The sequence below is a fragment of the Diadema antillarum genome, unplaced genomic scaffold, assembly GCF_040938485.1.
Source record: "Diadema antillarum isolate AM-2024a unplaced genomic scaffold, OU_Dant_1.0 seq00000348_RagTag, whole genome shotgun sequence".
Classification (NCBI taxonomy): Eukaryota; Metazoa; Echinodermata; class Echinoidea; order Diadematoida; family Diadematidae; genus Diadema; species Diadema antillarum.
In genome coordinates this window covers 366,085-379,852 of record NW_027271358.1, presented here as the reverse complement: position 1 = coordinate 379,852, position 13,768 = coordinate 366,085, and the positions used below count along the sequence as shown (strand labels likewise).

The 13,768-nt window shown below is 37.8% G+C and overlaps 1 protein-coding gene across 2 annotated transcripts in view; it reads left to right on the top strand.

The window, feature by feature from the left end:
* The window catches only part of LOC139731003 (CD9 antigen-like), a 172,667-nt gene extending 158,899 nt beyond the window's left edge, over positions 1 to 13,768 (top strand). For both annotated transcript variants that reach the window (XM_071641877.1, XM_071641878.1), the window contains exons 2-7: positions 6,366 to 6,566; positions 8,379 to 8,475; positions 10,067 to 10,143; positions 10,747 to 10,920; positions 11,243 to 11,326; positions 12,918 to 13,768. In XM_071641877.1, coding sequence (XP_071497978.1) covers positions 6,366 to 6,566; positions 8,379 to 8,475; positions 10,067 to 10,143; positions 10,747 to 10,920; positions 11,243 to 11,326; positions 12,918 to 12,992 — 708 coding nt within the window. In that variant the 3' untranslated portion in view covers positions 12,993 to 13,768. The remainder of the gene's footprint in view (positions 1 to 6,365; positions 6,567 to 8,378; positions 8,476 to 10,066; positions 10,144 to 10,746; positions 10,921 to 11,242; positions 11,327 to 12,917) is intronic.

Genomic DNA, 13,768 nt, shown 5'->3' with positions numbered 1-13,768 from the left:
TCCACTGACAGACATCCAATGCACTTCCTACTCCTTATATACACAAAATACTCCATGATGCATGATGGATGTACACTCGGTGCACTCCCTTTAGAATGAACACGGTTATAGCAAAAGTCATATTACAATGAAGTAAAAATTCAGGTCCATTATCCATATACCTTTATATACTTCAAATGAAATGAAGGGATTGTAATGCACTTTTAGCAGCCAACAACTTTCAATACTTGCATGAAATTTTCAATTCATCACATGTCTTCTTCATAAATGGTTTCGGACAAATATGTAAATCATTTATTAAGTTATAGTAAAGTTTTGATGTAACGAAAGAAAACTGCCTGTCCTGAGGACTTCATTATACTGACAGTCGCCTGTATTGTTTGTGTCTCATTCAAACACTGCCTTCATCGGAATTCATCTCCCCTTCCTCTCTTGTCTATCCTCTGTCTTCTTGTCTACCATTCTCTCTTCATCTTTAGACTATCCATCACAGATGAGCATGAAATTGTGATAACATAATGATGTACTTTACAGATGCCCAGTAGTCTTTGCATTCAGACCCTATTGTCTATATACATACACACTGATGAAAAATTTTGTAAACACACTGACTGAGTAGAAGAAAGAGAATGTACATGAGGAGGGATGATTGTAGTGTTTCCTGAGGTTTTTATAACATGTATGTAATTTCAAAGGAGTATTTTTTTATACCCGAAGCCGAATAGAGATGTGATTTGCATAAATGCTGTTTGACAATGATACATGTAGATCATGTGAGAGAAAGTTTGGGCAAAAAGTGGCAAATATCAACACAGTAATGACCACATTGCTGTCAGTATTGAATTTAAATACACTGTACTCCATTTATTTGGATAGAATGGGTTCTCTAGACCTGCCATGTCTTCTGTACTCTGTGGGAGGCTACCTGAGAAATTATATTTCTTCAAGTCTTGACAGAAGAATATATTAAAGCCTTCATGAGTTAGGGATGAACATTACCTATTGATATGCATGTGAAACAAAGAATATCTGTGTAATACAATAGTAGGAACTTGATTGTCTGGCCATCAATTATCCGGATTCTCTGTTATCTCGACATTGACTGGCTGACTTTTAAATAAATGTTTTCATGTATTTTCAGTGCCTAATCTCACTCAAAACAAACGCACATCCAACCATTACATCCAATACACATCGGGACACATTTCAATCAACACTGTGATCTCATTGTTTTAAGGCAGTTTGTGAGACGATAATTATGTTAATGACTGGTACTGCGCTTGTCACTTGCACTGAGTGCACAGCAGTGGTTACAGTACAATGCAGCGGCAGTATTCGACGAGTCGCAATATTGATCTCATAAGTCAATATCATTCAAAGAAATAATACATAAAGGGACATGTCGAAGGGATATTTATATTTCATTTTATTTCCATATCATGAAGTATGAAACAATGCCATGCAAACATTCATAATATTTATAATAGTAAGTTGGTAATAACTTGTGTATACCCCTAGCATGCTAGAAAGTGCTGTATTTGAGCATAGCTCCCTTATCCGGCCAAATCGATGATCCGGAGGCCCACTGGTCGCAATGTGGCTGGATAATTGTGGTCCTACTTTATCTCTTTGGAATCTTTGAAGACATGAACTTTTGCTTCAAGTTTGTTTACTATGTTGTTTTTATACTGCAATATTAAACAAACTTGACAACCCCCCAAAGTGAGTTCATAAGGATGATTATAAGATTAACAGTTATAAACATGACAATATGATATCAGAATAGACCGGACTATATATGTAGGCCTATAAAAGTATTCCACTGCATTCGTAAACTCTAGTATAGTGCATTCCTTGAGAAAACGCCAACTATCTCTACAAACTTGTATGTCCTTCACTTGGTTCCGTGTGATTGCATTGCCAATACAAGCCCTTCACCCTGTTAAAGGAGAACTCCAGATGATTTTCAGACTTTTACATTTGAACACTAGAGTGTTTATACTGGGAATAAAGTTTCTGAATTTATAGTGGTTGAGTTGAGGAAATAGACTGTATTCAAAATTCATGGTAAATCACAATGAACAAGGAAGATGACATGGCAGCTAAACCGTTAAGGAAGTAGAACAAAAGAAAAAAAAAGCAGGCCTAAATTCTACATGTCAGGTGACCTCGTTCAGCAAGTAGTAATTGTAATGAAATTACATTGCTACATGTATGAATATGTTAGCCTCCTACTCATGCATTCTCCTGGTGAGCCACAGTCGTGCATTCTTATGGTGAAGCTGTATGTCACCATCCTTGTTCAATGTATTGTTTTGGGTTTATCAGAGAATTGGTTTCTCTGCTCAAGGACTACAATTGATTCCATAAATCTAAACAGGGAGGTGTCTGATTTATGTACTACATGATGTGAAATTATGAAAATCACCTGAACTTTCCCTTGAATCATGGTTACAGCTCAGCTTTTATGGACGTGGAACATGTAAGAATCAAGGCCAGTCATCTGTCATGCGAAGCTGTGCATGTCTTTTTATTTTAAAGTATGTGATTAAGTTGTGGAAATCCCCACTCATCAAACAGCTACTCCTACAAGCATATAACATTATGTTAAAGTTAATGTCAGACAAACAGGTTACCTGGATTTGGCTGGGCTTGCAGCATAGTCAACTGGAAAATCCCCACAAAGAATAGAAATTTATGATTTTATTAACATAGTCACCCTCTGCCTCTTGGCTCATGAAATATTTTGTGTGTCGCCATTCCGATAGCTGAAGGAAATTGATGTACAGTGTTTCCCCTTCATTGTGCACTTCAAATTTCTATTACGACATTGTTTCAGCTGTTCAACTCTTTTAAGCATTTTAACACTATTTTTCCTTTCATAGCTTCAAAGTAGGGGGATTCACATGTACACAAATTAGTGGGTTACAAACCTCAAGATTTGTAACCCTCTAGGGAACTCAAGTTTGTTTGCATGTGTGGACACAAAAATCCCACAAGTTAGCACCAACAGCAGCAAGATATAAACTCAAGAAATCTTTGCAACTGATCGACAAATTGCCCTACATCGACGTAAATGTCGATACGTCAATACGTCGATGTAGTGCATCGACGTAAATATTGATACGTGGATACATCAATGTAGGGCAATTTGTCAATCAGTTGCAATGAAAACACCTCGACGGAAGAATTTCATGAATCAAGAAATCTTGCTTTTATATCTGAATCAGCACCCTAATTTGCCCCATGGTGATGAGTGAATGGTCGACCAATTTTTTGTATCAAATCATTCAAAGCACATGTCACGACAGTGTGTACTCCATACCACTGTGCTGCACAAGAATAGTTTTATTGTTTTATTTATCAACAAGTAGCAGTTTATTTCTGTAGGCCTAGTGTAAATGGTTGCAAAAAAGCTCAAGTTTATGAGCTTGATTGCTATCCCGCTAATCTTTGGAGCATGTGAACAGTTGCAAAAAACTCAAAAGAGTTTTGGAATGCGCTCAGTGACCCACTATGTTGTATGTGTGAATGTGGCTAATATCAGAGACTCTCGTACCATGTAGAGCCATTTTAGCCCAGATTTTTAAAGTGGAAACTTTGTGAAATAGTGCCTTTAAAGTGGAAGCATTGTGAAATAGTGCCTTTAAAGTGGAAACATTGTGAAATAGTGCCTTTAAAGTGGAAGCATTGTGAAATAGTGCCTTTAAAGTGGAAACATTGTGAAATAGTGCCTTTAAAGTGGAAGCATTGTGAAATAGTGCCTTTAAAGTGGAAACATTGTGAAATAGTGCCTTTAAAATGGAAACATTGTGAAATAGTGCCTTTAAAGTGGAAGCATTGTGAAATAGTGCCTTTAAAGTGGAAGCATTGTGAAATAGTGCCTTTAAAGTGGAGACATTGTGAAATAGTGCCTTTAAAGGGGAAACATTGTGAAACAGTGCCTTTAAAGTGGAAACATTGTGAAATAGTGCCTTTAAAGTGGAAACATTGTGAAATAGTGCCTTTAAAGTGGAAACATTGTGAAATAGTACCTTTAATTAAGTTAGAATATAGCAAGACTGACCTCATGTGTACAAGATACAGTTCAAGGAGTTCAGGCTTGATATGTTGAAAAAAAATGACAGGAAAGACAAGCTTGACCTTTGACATTTAACTCAAAGCCCTCATCCAAGGTACAATGTAAAGTTAGCATTGTATAAAAATTACTTATTGGAGTTATTCATTTAAGCTTATATATTTGCTAGAAAGAAATAATTCAATATTTTCTATTTTGTGCTGCTTTTATTTTGGATTGTAATAGGTAGGCCTACTAGTAGTTAAGCCCTATACTGGCATTCACTTGAAGGGAAATATTTTACAAATAATGACTGGTTGGGTGGGAATATAAAGAATGTTTTATCCAAAAGGATCTGATATGCCTCTTTTATAGAGGACTATATCTTTCCTCTGATAGCAAAGGTCAGGCAGTTTTGTATTCCAGACAAAGCAATTCATCATGTGATACAATATGACATGGATACATTAATACCCTGAGAACCTATCTTCAATGTAAAGAACCAATCTAACCAGGAAATGTCTGAGCAAGAAAAATCACGATACTCAACTCTCTATTGCACACTGCAGTGAAATATTCTGAAGTTATGGCTCTTAAGGCTAGATCCTGCAATTGTGACAGTCAATGTGATGTAACAAAGGCTTGAACAGAATGGTCAAATAACTCTCCCCCATTTGGGGTACTATTTTTTGCCTACTTATGAGGAACATGTGATGCACACTTATCTCCCTGATTGCTTTTTGGTCTTGGGATCTTCCTGGTTTGAATACATGAATGTTAGTATCCCTGCTCCTTTTCAACCTGCAAGGGTTTTTGAAATCCAAAACCAGCAATTGAAAACTTTGCTGGCAGTGTCAAGTACCCAAATGTCCTGAATTCTTCATGGCTGGTGTGTTTCATACAAATTTGTACAGTTGCCATGTATGTGCAGTGACAACAATATACCTGAAAGGTACCAATTATTCAGTCTTTAGAGCATAGCCATGATAAAACTCATGGGCATATTGGTGGGACTATAACCCACAACCTAGCCCCTGATTGCTAGACAGGCATCATATCCACAAGACTACTGAGCTTCTGCCTGATAGCCAGTGATGGTTCTTATCCCTTATAGCAGTGGATACTGCATTTTATTCAACTTGATAATTCTTGCATCAAGTTGTTGGTTTGTTTGTAATTATTACATCGATAGAGGGCAATTTGTCACTCAGTTCCCATACAAAAAAAAAAAGTTGATGCTATATAGAACAGTTTATTTGGAAGAACACAAAAAGTGTCAAGCTTTCTTCTTCTTTTTTTCACCTGACAATGTTCAAGTCTTCCTGCCAAGTCTGGACCATATTTTGCAGTTTACGATATTACTTTCACATTTGCTATCATATGAATATACCAAAAATATAACAAATTAGTGATATTGTACCAAATTACACTCAACATGCATGCCTGGCTTGTGTACACTGTTGATGGGTTTTTTTTTCATTTCTTTTTATTATAATTTCATGAGGCCATAGCCAAGGATGAAACAGGAATGCTTCTGGGCTAAAATTGCATTCACAGTACATGTAGTCAAGAATGGTAGGTACAGAAAAATACACACATTATTGTTACAGTTTGACTGAGTAACATTCATTCTCAATGCAAAACTTTATGAATTTAGTTCAGGAAGGTGCAATACAACAAACACAGCCATTGCCACAGGATACAAAGTCAGCCAAAGCATATTTGCTTTTATTTCATGCAGTGGGGGTTATTTGTGTGTTTGTTTTTATATAAAGGACTATGACAAGTATTAAAAGGGATATGTAAAGGACTATGACAAGTATTAAAGGGGATATGTAAAAAGTGCATTTGCTCAATCGCAAGTTGAGTATGGTAGGCCTGCATCAAATGTAAAGAGAAAGAATAATTTCACTATTCTAAGAATTGCTGTCATATTCTTTGTGCATGACTATAATTGAGTCAAATCTTGATGATAATTACTGTTATTTATCTTTTCCCTTTCCTGCCATCTATCTCTCCCTCCCCCCTAATGCCCCACCACCCCTATCCCCTCCCATCACCCCTCCCATCACCCCTACCCATCACCCCTACCCTTCCTACCACCCCTACCCCCTGTCACCAAACCTACCCCCTGCTACCACTCCCTACCCTACCCCTCCTACCATCCCTTACCCCCTCCACCACCCTATACCCTACTACTCCCACCATCTCTTACCCCCTCCACCATTCCATACCCTACCATCTCTTACCCCCTCTACCATCCCCTACCCCCTTCCACTTCCCCTTCTCTCTCTGCTCCCTCCAACAGCTATGTGGCTGTGCCTTGCTTGGCGTGGGGCTCTGGCTCTGCTTTGACCCCAGCATGCGGGAGTATGCCTCCACCGCTGGCGACCTTCAGATCTACTACATCGCAGTCTACGTCCTCATCGGCATTGGAGGCTTCATGATGCTAGTTGGTTTCCTTGGGTGCTGCGGAGCGTGCATGGAGAGTCAAGCTCTGCTGGTCCTGGTAAGTAGTAGAGATGGTGTACTAATACCCTGTTTAGAGTCCTAACCCCCCCCCCCCCCAAAAAAAAAAAAAAAAAAAAACAAACAAACAAAAAAGCAAAAACAAAAACAAAAACAAAAACAAAAACAAAAACAAAAACAAAAACAAAAAAGAACAAAAAACAAAAAACAACAACAACAACAACAACAACAACAACAACACACAAAAAAACATTTAAAAAAACACACAAAAAAAGCAGCACAACCTCCAGAAGTCATGCCATCTTTACATCAGACATGTGGAACTCTAAACAAACACAGCACAAAGCACAAAGCATGAGTCTGGAGTGAATCCAAGGTATTATCCTGTAGAGGACGAGTCCCGAGTATATTTGGGCATCGGGCAGGTGTCTGTGGGAAATGTGTGTTGTAGTAAAATTAGTCTGTCCTCAACAGGTTAAAATGCCTAGCTAGACAGCATAGCACAAGTCTGAGGTAACCTCCAGAGGTTGTGCTGTGTTTACCGCAGACACAGGGACTCTAGCTGGAGGTGGCAGACACGGCACATGCTTTCTCCGGATAAAGGGTAAACTCTAAACAGGGTATAAGAGTTCTCTGCAAGGTGCCACTCTCATTCCCCCATGGTATCCTGAGCTGAACATTGCCAGAATGGTAAAGAGCCCTTTAGCCCTGATGCAGATTCACAACAGAAGACAGGACAGAAATGGCCAATAAGATTTTCACTCTCATTTCGTTTTCACCTTATTTTTTGTTTAATAACAATAATACAGTGCTTATATAGCACACATCACTACCGTAGTGTCTCTATGCACTTAGTTTCTCTATTCCATGTCAAATCAGACTCAATCACACATTTTATGTTTGTTTTCAAGAGGATAGATGTAGACAAGAAATGCATTGTAAAATACCTTGTGAGGATTAGATATATATATTGTGATGAACTTGAGGTGGATTTGTAAATTTCAGTTAGTGCCAATTATGTAATGTGTTTCCTTCTCCCCCCAAAGTGAATTCAAACAGTCAAAGGAAAGATAAGTATGTAAAATGTGGCAGATAGACCTAAAATGAGACACAAAGTGTGGGAACATATGAAGAGAGTATGAGAGGATGCCCCCCACCCCCCCCCCCCACCCCCCCAAAAAGAAGAATGATTGTATGAACAGGTAACAGTGTAGGAGCAAAGAGACAGATCAATGTTATGGGAAAGGTGATAGGTAGAATTAAAGGACATGAGGTATGCAGCATTAAAGTGAAAGGGAGAAAAAGAGACTAAAGTTGTTGATATGAATTACTTCTGATAATTCATTTTCATGATTATTTACTTTTTGTGTAAATACGAAAATAGACCTCTATGACTGAGTTTTGTATCAAGAGGTTATTTCTGATTGTGTGGATATTATTTTACTGAACATGTTCTGTTCAAAAGATGAGAGGCTTGTGTGATATTCATTCAACAAGTGGAGAGCAGACTGAGTTTCAGAAAATGACCAAAGAAATATTAAATAATGTTCATGTTTGGACTGCTCCTCAGAGTAATCAGTGTGTGATTTAGAAATAAAAAGAGAAACAATGCAGAGGACATATATGGTATTCATATCAGGGGCGGATCCAGGAATTCTGTAAAGGGGGGGGGGGGGGGGCGTGACTAATATTTCTTGTGCACCTTCCGGGTTTCATTTCATTTTTTTTCTTTTTATTTCTTTTGTTTTTAACGAAAAATAAAGGGGGGGGCGTGCACTGGTTGCGCCCCCCCTCTGGATCCACCACTGCACATTATATGTTCACTCTACTTTCTGTTTCTGTTTTTGTGCAGTTCTTCATTCTCCTTCTTGTAATCTGTGCGGCTGAAGTTGGTGGTGGTGTCTGGGCCTACCTCAACCGGGAAAAGCTTAAGGAGGGCGTCAAACAAGGTAAGCCTGAACCGTAAGACCAGACGGCCTGGCCAACACAAAATTGTTGGTTGAGAATGATAAGTGTTCATGGCAACTTAACCCATTCCGTACGGGTACCTGGTGGCCTGTGTAGTAAGTCTATGGGGATTTCAGAATTCAGTATGGAATGGGTTAATGCCCCTCTCATTCTCAACAGACGAAATGGTCCCATCTCAGTTGTTGCATCCATCAGAAGAAGAATTCTTTGGGAATGCTTTAAAATTAAAGGGATAGTATAGTATTGGTGGAGATGAGGATTGGGCTTATAACTTTTTGCGAGATACCAAGAAAACACTTATGAAATATTACAGAGCATACCAGTTCATTTGATGAAAAATCAATTTCGGAATGGCTTAAACATAGAAAAACAAAGTAAAATAAAGCGATCCTAATAAAAGGTGGGAAAGGGATTGCTCTGTTTTGAATATCTCAGCCATTTCAAAGCCAATTTTCATCAAATAACTCTTTATGTGCCACGTTCACACGTCCGACTCGGTGGACGGCGTGCCAACTTCGCATATTCTGCTCAAACACACAAACCTGTCCAAACCGACCGATAAATTGCCAAATGCCACGGTACGATGGAAGCATTTCTCGTGATTCCGTTCCTCTCGTCCATGGCTTTCATTTTATGTGGTGATTGACTAACAAGCAGTGTTTCCTCCTGGATTTGCGAGCAAATTATAAGTTTCTGTCACTGCTTTGTGTACAAAAGTCATACATTGACAGTAATGTAGCCACCAGGCTTTCGAAAGAAAAGCAACTATAGATTTGTCATAAAATTTACATCAATGCGAAGCTTGGCATTTTCTCTTCAACTTTGCTCATTTCATCTACAATTTGACAGAAACCTGGAAAAGTTATATAGATTTGAAAAACTGAATGTTTTCTCAAAGCATGAATATGTTGGAGTCTTAGAATTATGTGGCACATGGGAGGTTTCCACCATGGCACATAAAGAGATAAACGTTGAATCCCTCTTGGAATTGTACGCTCTTCATATTTCATAAGAGGTTTCTCAATATATCACCGAAAATATTAGAAACCTGAAGATAGGTCTCAACCATAACTATACAATCCCTTTAACTCGAGGTTAACTGTGACAGCAGTCACAAGGTTTCCAGCTTAAACTTTAGAACCCTATGGATTCCGCTATCATCAGAGTTTAGTGAAACCCGAGTTTGAACCAACTCAGTGTGAACCAAATACTGTAAAACACAATATTTTCGCAGCATGATATATTCGTGAAACTGATTTTCATCAAATAAACTTTTGATTCCCCTAAGAATTGTATGCCCTTTATCATTTAAACACACTAAATGGAAACAAGCAGGCATTATTTTATACATCTATGCTCACATAGGATCCTGTATATCTACCATTCAAAATACAAATGAAGCAACTCTGGATGTAACAGGAATACAGGAGACCATCATCATATAAAGCAAACGCTTGATTAGGAAAATGGACTCAGAAATGATTGTTTAAACAATACGGCATACTTATTGACTCTTGTCAATGCACTCACCATTGTGTCATTGTTCTTGGTCCTGTCTTTCTATTTTTATAGGTATGACTACCACGATACAAGACGTTTATTCTGAGGATGCTGCAGTAACTGCAGCACTGGACAGCATGCAGAGAACGGTAAGGCTACTTAAAATCAGTGTGCAGGCATTAATAATGAGCTTTGATACCAATACTGTACGTGTAGGCCTACCATATACTGGGAAGTTGTATGTGGGTGGGGGTGGAGGGGGGGGGGGGTGGGGGGGATGCCGAGGGGGCTCAGGTCCTCCCCCCCCCCTCCCCACTTTTTTTTGCACCATTCAAAGGAATACATAAGGTGTCACCACTTTAGGCCCCCCACTTTCTTTACCCCAGAAATGCGGAAGTGGCACTTGAAAGTAATAGATGGAAACTTTGAAGTGTGAATGCTGTAAGGCTTTGTTTTTGAGCTGATTTATGTATGTATGCATGTATGTATGTATGTATGTATGTATTTATTTATTTATTTATTTATTTATTTATTTATTTATTTATTTATTTATGTATTTATTTATTTATTTATTTATGTATGTATTTATTTATTTATTTATGTATTTATCTATTTATTTATCTATCTATCTATTTTTAGGGGGAGGGGACAGGGGAAGAGGTTTTATGGAAGCGCATTTAAATTTTACAGATTGAAACAAGTTAGGTCAATAACTAATTGAGATAATTTTTTCCTCACTTGTGATTCTACAGTTGAAGTGCTGCGGAGCGGACTCCCCATTGGACTACGCAAGCTCTAGGTATGCAGCAACGCACCCCTTACAGGTGCCGGACTCGTGCTGCAAGTCTGTGTCACAGAACTGTGGTAGCGGTTTAAAGAGCCTTGCAACAGTTCTGAACCTTCCAGATGTTGGCATCCACACAGATGTAAGTGTGTGCACTTTTACCTCCCTGGTGTTTTTGTCACTGCAGTTTGATTCTCCATTCTGATTTATTTGAGAAATCTGTCATTAAAGAAAATTGAAGAAATTTGGATATCCATAATGATTACTTCAAGAATATTCCTTGTTATGTACCAAGTGAAGAATCACTGGAAAAGGTTAATATTTTACTCTGTCTAATGATGAACTTACTTAAAGATGTGTAGAAATGTGCTGAAGACTAGTCCAGCCTGAATTATACTGCAAATGTACATTATTATCTTGTATTTTCTGGTAAATTGATGGAGTTTATTCTTCATGTGTTTTAGGGATGTGCTGAGAGTCTGTTCAATTTGCTGGAAGAGAACACAATCCTTGTCGCTGGGCTAGCTATTGGAGTTGGAGCTGTTCAGGTGAGCTCTCTTTGGTCATTCAATAAACGAAACCAAAACCCAAATATAAATGTTGATGGAGTGAAAGCAGCAAAATTAGTAGATCACATCAGTGAAAGTTTAAGGAAAATCAATTCAAAAGTTACAAACTTTGCATTTTTGTAATGCCTTCATCGCTGAATGAGAAGATTACTACACTTCATGACATCATTATGGATAACAATGTATTAAAGGAAAATATAAGGAGAATTCTGCAAAATTTCATTTTCATGAAAAGTTCACATTCCATTGACTTGTTATGGACACACAAGGGTAATAGTATTTATTCCCCCTGCTCTCTGAAGGAGGTACTAGTAAGTCAAGAGTTCTTTCATTATGCTAAAAAAAATGAGAAAAAAAAATTTAAATTCTCCTCATATATCCTACATGTCGCTGTCCATAATCATGTCATGAACTGCAGTAAACTTCTTATCCTGCAATGGTGACAAAATCTATAACTTTTAACTTGATTATCTGATATTCCTCAAACTTTGACTAATGTGTTCTACTAATATTGCTGCTTTCACTCAATCCACATTTATATTTGGGTTTTGGATTTCTTAAACAGACAATCGTAGCTGGCTGATTGGACTGACTTGGTCGATAAGTAAAAATTAATGAAAGGAACAGTGGAATGAACTCAACATATCTGTGCATTATGAAATATTACATATACGATGGCTGGCATGTGCAGGAACATACAGAAAGATTCATTAAAAGATTTTGAAATGATATTGAGTGAGGTAGTAAGTCATTAGTCAACATTTAGGGACTTATGACTGCCTTAATTAGCATTTCAAATGAAAAGAAAAGTATTTGTGTATTTTCCACAACAGCAGTCACCATCTGTTATATTATGTGACTCTGTTGAAGTATTGTGAGAGTAAGGCATGCCTTCATCTTTGATTTTTCATGGTACCAACTTTTGCAGCAAAAACACTGAATAGTTTTTTTTAAAGTATTGGGCCCTTCGCCACTTTCACTGCTACGACTGATATATGCCTATGTCCAAAAGTGTTCTATTAGCACTGTGTTTTGCAATTAGTTTATTTTTTGAACTCCATTCCCTCTGGTAAAGGTGATTTTTATGACATATAATAATTGTGAACATGGAATATATCATGGTAAGGAAATTTTTCCCATATTTCACACTCTTTTTGACAAACTAATGAAATAACACACAATATCTTCAGGAGATTAAAAAAAGAATATGTGTTTGTATATTTACAGTTAAAACTTGCATTTATACTGTGTGCAATATGTTAGAAGTATGCATTTTAAACATATCAACCCATTGAGGCCAAGTCCCGAGCATACTCGGGCAAGCATCTATGGGAAATGCATGTTGTAGCAAAATCAAACTGTCCTCAACAGGTTAAGAAATTGTCTTGTCTGTGAAATTTTAACAAAAAGTGGACAGAAATTTGGCCCATCAACAAATATATGTAAATGCCATACGTTATAAATGTATGTACATGTATATGTTGCACAAAATTTCCACTTTTAAAGTTTCTGAATGAACAAATTTATGCATGTTTTTCTTTGATTCCGTGTTTTTTTTTTCCTGCTGTAGATTCTTGGAATGATCTTCTCCTGCTGCTTGTGCTGTGCCATCAGGAGACAAGATGACAACAAATACTACGCATAGAACCACCAACCCTTCCAACAACACCAACCAACCACACCCACCACCCTTCCTACCACACCCACCACCCTTCCAACCACACCCAAGTCACCCCGCCTCACCCCATGCCCACTGGTTCCCCTCCCCATGTCCTTCTTAACAATAAATTCCCTACCCAGTCTCATGTACAGATAACATCTGACTTCAAACTCTATCTGTTCCATGAAGTATTTCTGCATACAGTACAAAGACTCATGAATGTGTCGCCTTTTTGATTGAGCAAGAACACTTCTACCAGCTTCACTAGCTTTGCAATGCAAATTGTGATCAATTTTGTTTTCTCAGTTTTTGAGTGTTATCAGTACAATCAGCAATGTGGTGAATTTGAAAGTTTGTATTCCCTTGATTTGCCATGCTTCAGTATGTTAGATAGAACAGGCGACTTTCAAGATGTTTTCCTGTAGCAAGTTTACTTTGTCATAGGAAATGGGGCAGAAAATCCGCAGGTGCACTGTATTTCCTTGTTTCAAAGTGAATGCTTACGCTATGCCGACTGATGTCTGCATGTGGTAGAAGCAAAGAGGTTAGAGGGAACATTTGTTTTGCATTTTTTTTTGCTGTAAATCCGGAAGACTCACGTGAAAACTTTCCTGGTGAAAGTTGTGTGTTCACAGTAGGGACAAACCCTTAATATGTTGGATGGGCTTTTGAACCACTGCTGTTTTGGTCCAATTTCTGGATTTTCATATTTTGTGTTTGAGCAAGTGTTCAATAATTGATGACATTCATGAAATAAGTTT